This window comes from Aristolochia californica, unplaced genomic scaffold (genome assembly GCF_029961685.1).
Source record: "Aristolochia californica isolate CCGP_79_NKW_82.1479 unplaced genomic scaffold, dmAriCali1.0.hap1 SCAF_14, whole genome shotgun sequence".
In the NCBI taxonomy this organism is placed as follows: domain Eukaryota; kingdom Viridiplantae; phylum Streptophyta; class Magnoliopsida; order Piperales; family Aristolochiaceae; genus Aristolochia; species Aristolochia californica.
This window is the reverse complement of record NW_027181815.1, coordinates 10,047,368-10,056,563: the sequence shown is the minus strand read 5'-3', so window position 1 is coordinate 10,056,563 and position 9,196 is coordinate 10,047,368. Positions and strand designations below refer to the sequence as shown.

At 36.4% G+C, this 9,196-nt stretch overlaps 1 protein-coding gene across 2 annotated transcripts; it reads left to right on the top strand.

Moving 5' to 3' along the window:
- The first annotated feature begins 668 nt into the window (after nt 1-668).
- LOC137949871 (uncharacterized) lies at nt 669-7,082 on the top strand. Of its 2 annotated transcripts, none has more exons than XM_068796097.1 (8): nt 669-789; nt 898-2,041; nt 3,017-3,324; nt 3,728-4,462; nt 4,970-5,098; nt 5,942-6,145; nt 6,230-6,430; nt 6,667-7,082. In XM_068796097.1, the coding sequence occupies exons 2-8, from the start codon at nt 1,777-1,779 to the stop codon at nt 6,790-6,792; spliced, it is 1,968 nt and encodes a 655-aa protein (XP_068652198.1). In that variant the 5' UTR covers nt 669-789; nt 898-1,776; the 3' UTR covers nt 6,793-7,082. The 2 variants fall into 2 exon arrangements, with proteins under 2 accessions (XP_068652198.1, XP_068652199.1); XM_068796098.1 differs by having other exon boundaries at nt 883-2,041.
- The last annotated feature ends 2,114 nt before the right edge of the window (nt 7,083-9,196 follow it).

The following is a 9,196-nucleotide window of genomic DNA, read 5'->3' as shown; positions in this document are numbered from 1 at the left end:
ACTCTAGTTGACATATACTAGACCAAGTATAATCAATTAATTTTAAAATACATGCATGTTGACACTTGGATTCCTAAAATCTAGCTCCAAATCTTAAAACCCTAGAATGAACAAATATCATTTCAAAGTAGAGTCCTAAAAATGCTTATTTTTTGGGAGATTATTTGTTTGAAAATGTGTGAGAGTGCTTGGAGTGATATTTGGTGCCTTAGAAATTGAGGGTATAAAAAATTGGAGTGAAAGCAACTTAAATAAATAAGTTCTTGTAAAATTTGATGAAATCTCAACTAAAAATTATGAGAAAATACTTAAAAATTTGTTTTAAGTCACTTGTAGATTTGGGAAACTGATCTTAGCAGAATCGAAACATGAAATCTCTTCCTGCAACTTTTTTATATCGCATCATATGAATCCATGGGGGTTATTTGAACCGTCTTCTATACACAGTTTTTTTCTCTGCTTTCAATTGTTCAATTATTTTGAACTGGTCACAGTATCCTTCCTCTTTCATGATCGGTGGCTCTGTGTTTTCTTCTTTTTTCTACATTTTCATCGAGATCTTTCTCTCTTACAGTGACATTAATTCCTTGTTGGGTAATCTCCGCTTTCTCATCCTCGCACAAGAAGCAGCTCTCTCCCTGAATTCGCCCTTTCTTTCGGAACAAGAAATGCCACGACTCCAGCAAAAGCATCACTTGCGTGGTGGGAAAAACTTCACTTCTCAATCATCTGCTCCATCTGCATCGTATTCCGAGGAGCCAAAACTCTCGCAATATCGTTGTCGCTGAGGTGATTTTCTGGACCTTCAATGGTGTCTTGACGCTCTTTCATTATCTATATTTTGGGTCAAAAACTTATTATTCGAACTAAGAAAACTGGAAGACTTTTTTTATTTAGAAAAGCCGCCACCACCTTGTCTGCCACGCGAAAAGATTGATGCAACCTCCGTGAAAGATTGATGCAACCCTCTTGAAAGATTACCTCCACTGAAGTCTCGTCTTCAAAGATCAAAAGAAAGATGTCTCTGTGTTGAAGTTGATCGATGCACGACCCGAGATGAAAAAACGATCGATCACGATCACGATCACTTCGTTTTATCTTTACAAAATGCAAACTGGTTCGTGATACAGCATTTCCTACTTGAGATTTCATGTCTTTGATCCAGTGAGGGTAGTGCGTTACTGCTCTTGGGATTTCAAATGGAAGGGTAGTACTGTCAGAAAAAGAGGAGGGCAAATGGGCAAGAAGATAGATTACAGATGTCATGTCGCCACAAGGAAACTCCATTAAAAGCCAAAATGTGTGTAACCTCTTTCCGTTAAACACATTTTTAATTGTTAATTACGGGATTAAAAGTGAAAACCAAGAATACAAAATTTCAAAACAAATCAAAATCCAAAGCTTCAAATAACAACCCATGCTTCTCTGTCTCCGAGCAGAGAGGCTGGGAAGAGAAAAAGTGCGGATTTTGTAAAGGAAGCGATTGGGAGACTGAAGACACTCTCTGCCGGCCTTCTACGAATTTGAAACCCCTAGCCATGGCCTCCTCTTTATGTCTCTGCTTTTAGCGGAAAAACTGTCTTTTCAGGTTTTGGGGAAATGGCCCGTAAGTTGCAGTCGCCAAACTCGGAAACCTTGTGTCTTAGGGTTTCGATTCTCTCTCGATCCTCTTCGAATTTTTACGATTGTCGACCGGCGGAATCGCGAGCCACTTGATAGCCCCGAGGGCAGAGTTTTTTGTTGGTCAGATCCGGTTGCTGCGGCGACGTTGAGGTCATGGCTGCCGCAAAGGGGAATGTGGAGCGGATACGCAGGGCTTTCAGAACCATCCTTTTTATGTTAACCATGGTCTTTTCGCTTATAATGTTGTCTGCTCCGGTCCTTGTCGCGGTTGTGGACGTGTTGGTACCCTGCGTTCTGGTTTCTAGCTTTACATGCGTGAGATGTTACAGCTTTAATGGTCATTTGGCGAGATACAGCTTCAGACGCTCTTTGATGGACATTCCCGTTGCGTCGATTGTAAGGTCGCTAGCAATTACTTGTAAGAACATTTTCCCTTGTTGCATTTCATGATCTCTATGCCCTTTTTTTTCTGCCCACGTTCATTGTTTTCCCAGGCGAAGATTTATATGTCTCTTTTGTTGCAAATGTTTTCTTAACTTAGCAGACTTCTTCTTATAACAAGAATTATATTTTCGTTTTTCTTCGTAATTCCGGAAATTGTACTAATTTTCTCAAACTGGGTTTTCGTGCTGGAGGGTCTTTACCGTTTTCATGATCATCATTTCACCAGTGACGGGAAGTGGAGGTACTTTTTTCCATAAAAGCTTTAATTTGAAGTTGGAGACGTAAAAAGTAAATTAATCATGTTGTCTTTTATGTGCATGAACTCGATATTTGGACCTCTTTGTGGCTCATTTCTGTAAATAGTTGAAGCTCAAGATGCTGAAAGATTGAGATTTCCTCCAAATTTGTATAACTTAGTCAAAGTAAGCTCCTCTTTGGTGTATGATTAATTAAATAAAAAAAGAAATTAACTTCATACTCATTCACGATCAATGATAGCTAACTCCTATAGTTGATTTTGTGATTACCTGGACATATTTTTATTTCCTTATCCATAACTGAGCTTCCTCAGGAGCCACTTCTCAGATGTTAGTACCAGAAATGCATACCAAATAGTAGAAAAAAGGCTTTTCTATGGTTGCATAAGAAACGGTATATGTTAACTGAGTTGAATTATCTCACGTTTATGATTCTCAGTACTGTTTGAATTAAAACCAAAAGCTTTGATTGAAAATCTTCTTTTGGCAAGTGGAATGAACTGTTTGTGAAAATCTGCAAGCGTCATACTTCTTTTTATTTTTCCTTGTTTTGGTGCATGTAAGTTCAAATAAGAAATGTATTAAAGAGCAGAGAAAAAGAAACGTACTGAAACAATTTATACTTTCATCTTACAGTTTCCTTCTGCTCCATCATTGCTTTGGATTAAGAGGTGTTAGATTTGTGATTTCAGGTGTTTACTCTTTGTGTGATGGGCCTGGACTCTCCCACGGTCCTTATCTTGGAACGACAACACTCTGTTCATTTATTTCTATCCTCATCTTGTCTGTGAAAGCCTGTCTTTTTACTACACATTCAGAAATTGAAGCTGAGACTTCATCTTCATTGGCTACGCGGAAGCTCCATTTAAAGAAATCTTGGGGGATGCCTGTTCTTTTCCTTTCTTCCCTAGTATTTGCTCTTGGTCATGTTGTTGTTGCTTATCGGACTAGCTGCAGAGCGAGGAGGAAACTACTATTCCACAGAATTGATCCTGAAGCGGTAACTTTTTATTTTATTTTTCTGAAGTCAAATTCTTTTGCAACTTAAGTTTGCCTAATGCATCGGATAGAGTAATTTTTTGTCTGTATGGTGCAAACTGAAAACCTGACAGTTGTATTTCATACAATGCTTATCACCTGAATGGTTTATGTAAAAATTGCTACTTCAATCTCTTCCCATCAACCAAGAATCCGAAAGTGGCAAAAAACATGAGACAGTTTCAAACTCTTTATTCTTTCATTTTTTTTTAATGCCGCTGAGTTTACTATATCCTATTTAATTTTTATTTGTCTCTTGATTTGAATTCAAGTCTTACTTGATGCTGTTTATGTTATTTTTTAATCCATTATCATCGCAGATGATGAAGTCAGAGACTCACTACTTTTATATATCTTTGTCACAGGTTCTATCTTGCAAGAACGTTTTTTCTGGTGGCTACCAAAAGGTCCCCCGTTCTCCTACTCCTTCCACTGGGAAAATCTTGAAAAATGACATTGAAACAAAAAGACGACCTATCTCTAACCGTGATGAAGGGGAGCTCCCAGCTAGATTACTTGCTGACTTTGACAGCTTATTTATCTCCTGTCAAGGTCTCCTAATCCATTACAAGCTCAGCCTGCCTGAATCATCTCTCTCTCGCTCCCTGACCTCAGTGACCTTCATCGAGTCCAATCCCTGTGTTAGTCCGGAATGTATCAGCCCTGGAGGATTGAAATTTGATTGGACACCTCTAGCAGCCTCATCCAAGAGTCATCAGTATCATCTCCATAGAAGTTTCAGTAATCATTTCCAGAGTCCGTCCTCTCTGTATGCCCCACTTTTGGCTAGTTCTGGATCTTCAACACATTTTTTTTCTGATGAGATTCCAACTTTGACCCTAGAGGATTGTAATAAAGATGAGAGTCTACCTAAGTCTGTGAACTTGTTAAAAGACAGGGAAAGTGGGAAGTTTGGTATAGTTCTTATTCATGGTTTTGGGGGAGGGGTGTTCTCATGGAGGCATGTGATGGGACCACTGGCTCGGCGAGTTGGTTGCACTGTTGCAGCCTTTGATCGACCAGGCTGGGGTTTGACTTCTAGGCCACAACGGGAGTGGGAGGAGAAGCAATTATCAAATCCTTATACAGTTGAATCTCAGGTTATTTTTGTTTCCACTTTTTTATAGCTCCTTACAAGTGGAAAAATTGAAAAAAAATTAATGTTCACTTGATCGAACAAAACAAGCAATGGTCTATCCTACATAACAAGTTTTGTCATCAATGTAAATTAGATACTGTTGCAAAGAAGCTTCTCTCTCTCTCTCTCTGTGCCTCTTTCAATTTATAATAAGATGTCTGAAGGCACAAACACTTCAATAAATTTTCTCAGAGGAATTGGTACAAATGGTCTTATTGAACTAGGTGACCTTTTCTCATTTACGTTTATTTTCTCTAAACCTATTATCTATTGATTCTTTGCATTAATATCATGACAATAGTGTGCAAAAGAGCAGTTGTATTATTTAATTAGAAGTAATGGTATGAGAAATTTGGGTGTACGTTAGTGATCACGTGCTTAACAAAACTGAGAAGTTCATTCAAATTCATTTGGGTTTACCTCTGTTTTTGCATTGTTTACATCTGTGTCTTTTGGTGTAATGTTTCAGGTTGATCTACTGCTTGCTTTCTGTTTGCACATGGGCTTTTCTTCTGTGGTGCTAGTTGGACATGATGATGCGGGTTTACTCGCACTAAAAGCTGTTGAGAGGTTTCAAGCATCTGCTAACTCGATCAGTGTAAGCTGTGGTGCTTGCTTTCACGTGCCAAAAATTACTAAAACATTTCCGGCACACTGTGTCTGGTTGATTACTCAGAAAAAAAGCACTGCACAGAAAAAGAGCAACAGTAATTGACTTTTATTCTGTGATGACTGTAAAAACTGTTCGCTTTGAAATGACCACCCTGGTCATTGCTATACCTTGGAAACTGAGACAGGTTTCCTCAGGCAACTTTTTGATAAGATTGTTATTAATGCAATATTGTTGTCATTAAAAAGTACTATTGCATAGAAAAATATAATATGAAAAAGAGAAATATTGTAGTTAGTCCATATTATTGTGGGATAACCAGATTTTATAGTATGACGAGATTGTAATATTGATTTGGTTTTGTGACTGTATTAAATAGTATAGTGAAAAACTATTGACTGATGCTGCAGTAGATCCCATAAAAAAAAAGATACAACAATAATAAGGTGGGATCAATCTCATCAAACTGGCCACATCCATGTGGAAGAGATTGGTGAGTTGGAGATTTGCCTTCTCTTCTGGCTTTTAACCAACAAAGCTATATGATTATGGAACAAATCTCTAATTAGAAATTCATACTGTGAATCTCTTTAAAAATTATTGAGAATTTTTATTATAAGTCAAATTATAATTTCATTGTATGTTGCAACTTCTGCTTTATAATATTTTTTTACCAAATAATATATGACTTCCTTGCTAGAATTTAAAACTTTAAGAGAAGTTGCACCTATAATCAAGATACTAATTCTTTTGGAAGATCTCCAGCTAAAGCTGTGTAATTAAATCAAATGTGTGGCTAATGTTTTGTTCCTTTTTCATGTATTTATTCAGGTAGAGGTGAAGGGAGTGGTACTACTGAGTGTCAACTTGTCAAGAGAAGTTGTGCCAGGATTTGCTCGTATCCTGTTGCACACTTCTCTGGGAAAGAAGCATATGGTCCGTCCTCTATTGCGAACAGAGATAACTCAGGTGGTTAATCGCAGAGCATGGTATGATGCTACCAAGCTAACATCAGAGATTTTAAGTCTCTACAAGGTAAATGCAATTAAGGTTTGTTTTCAAATTGAAGTCCTGTTGGCCTCCTATCACTAACGCTGGTCTCTTATTGGATTATGGCAGGCACCTTTATGTGTTGAAGGATGGGATGAAGCTCTTCAAGAAATAAGCAGGCAGTCATATGCTACAGTCCTTTCATCACAAAATGCAGCTACCCTGCTTAAGTCAGTTCAAGACTTGCCAATTTTAGTGGTTGCAGGTGCTGAGGATGCACTGGTCTCACTAAAATCTTCCCAAATCATGGCTTCAAAACTTGTAAATTCTGTAAGTTCATGTTTTTTGGTTCTTTTAGTTGATCCTCTTTGATTAGGTCTGCCATTTACTATGTGAAATTTGACTCTTAAGATAACTGGCCTTCTACTTGAGGGTTTTTATCGGTGACATTGCATGGAAAAAGGAGGTTCAGTCATTTCCAAATGAGGAGATCAACTGACCCTTTGTGCTTTCTCAGGTATCCTGACGAAATGGTTTAATTTATATATTATTTTTATTTTTTGCAGAGGTTAGTAGCTATCTCAGGATGTGGGCACCTTCCGCACGAGGAGTGCCCAAAGGCACTACTTGCAGCACTTGCCCCCTTCATAACCAGATTGCTGTCGTCAAGAAGACATCAAGAGGGCTCATAAAAGCTAAAAAGCTTTCACCATATTGCTTCTCTTCGTGGGTATTTTTGGAGGGGGAGGAGTTTGGAGCCAGACCCTCGTTTAGGGTGTTGGAGCTCCCAAATGTTTTTGTTTTTTTCTCTCCTTTTGTCCATCGATTCCTCTCCTCTTCTTCTGCCTTCTCTCCCTTGTTAATGTTTGTTTTAACAGTGCAGCTATTTTCCACTACGTGGGGTGGAGAATATCTCATATTATGTACATTTATTATCAGTATTGATTGCAGATGCCAAAGGAGCATTGTTTGCATTTCACAATGATTCAAATTGGAGAATATCTCATTTTATGTACGTAATACACACACATATATAGGATAGACAGAGTATTAAGTTGTCACATTGCCTTTGGATAAATGGATGAGCAAGAAAGACATATATCATTTTGGTGTGATGTTGTTGTTATTGTTGTTTGCTATCCAACATATAACACCAACCAATATTTTCTTATATTTACACCGTTGAACCATCATGGCCAAACAATGAATATTGGTGTTGGCTTTATTAAAGATAAAAAACTGAAACATTTTTTTGGTTGCTTGAGACAAGGTTGGAAGTAATGTCTAGGCATCCATCTAAGGCTATCATCACATATTGAATAGGTTGATAGAGAAATTGGATTACATGTTTTCTTAATTGCACATATAAGTCTATTAGTCATAGTGACTTTGAGATGAAGTGAAACCATATAATAGAAGAACATGGTTTCCAAAATAATGAGTGGTCATGATATGTCTTATTTTTATGGCAAACATGCATACTACCAAAAGAAGTGAAAGTGTAAACTTTTACCATGATAAGTGTTTGACAAAGAAGACTACATTATCATATTCTTTGTGTTTTGAGAGTACACTAAAGTGTATTAGACAGCGTAAATCTGAGGCGGATCATGATAAACCACAAGTAAAGACAAAATTTGACATAGAAAGACAAATGGTTTGCATATACACAAAGCTTATTTTTATAAATTTTAGAATGAAATGGTTGAGAGTATCATGTATCATTTATTGTACATTGGGGAGAAGAGTCTTACTGTATACATGAGGGGTCTAGAACTATGTTGTCATAACCTGTAAGAAACATGATACAAAAGGATTGGTATCATCCTCATAAAAAATCACAAAATATAATTTTATGTTACTTAAATTCTAAGGAATCCCTTTTAGGCATATTCTCATTGTTTACCATTTGCCAAAGAGTCTGATCTTAAAAAGGTGAACAAGAGGATGCTAGTGGTGTTGAATTGCCTAGATTTAGATGAATAAAACTGCGTAAAATAAATGAACTTACTAGAAAAATAGCAAGAGTTTTAGATAGAGCTTTCTATTTGATGAAGGATACTTACATCCTATGTAGAAGATTGTGCTCTTTTTTAAGAACTTAACCCAATTCTCTATAAATCTAAGTCAAAAATTTGTGATACCTGAAAAAAAAAAATACAAGTATATCCTCTTGATGTTGCAAGAACAAGACGTACAGGGGAAAAACTAAAGGGTGGCCAATAAAGGGCATTGGAGCAATCAATTGAAAAAACTATACTTTACCACAGATGTGGTGCACATAGTGACCATGACAAAATAAATTATCCAAAACTAAGAAAAATGTAATTCATTTTATAGGCTAGCATTACTGATCATTTTTAATTTTCTTTTAAGAGGTACAAACTATAAATAAATATGTTTTGATAGGCTCCAAACAACTCTAATTGCATAAAAATTCAAATGAGGATTTACAACCTTCCGAATGTGAATCTTATAGTCAAAGATTGTTAGAATGATTATAAGCCACCTTATTTGACTGTCTTGACTTTTGCAGGTACGTAAATCACTTGTTGCAGATATTGTATTTCAATGTGGGATTAAGGGGAATTTTTTTGTATAGAAATGATATTTTCTATACTATGCAACAAAAATTTGTGTACTGACAATAAAATTGATATTTCTATGCACTAGAAAAATCGATTCTTTTTTTACATTGATCTATGTGATCATAGAGGAAAAACATTGAATGAGGTGCATACATTTTGTATGGGAAGTGTTTGTGTGGGAAGTTTTTTGTCTACCTTGGTGGAAGATACTAGCTGAAAATCAATCTTTCATGATAATAGCTAATCAGAAGATATCTTGGTAGAAACTTTTGTCAATGTTCTTACTTTTATGTTATCAATTAGGTAGAGTTGCTTACTAAATGTTGAGCTCCATTTTATTTTTATTTAGTTGATCTACTTGCTCTATATAACTTCTTTTAGCTCGTGATTTTCTAAGTTTTTAGTAAGAAACCTCTTTCCAAGTTCATTTGTTCTCCTTTTTTTTTTTTTTTTTTAATCTCTACTTCTTGTCTAGTTTCTTCTCTTTGTTTCTATTGTTAGTGTAAGT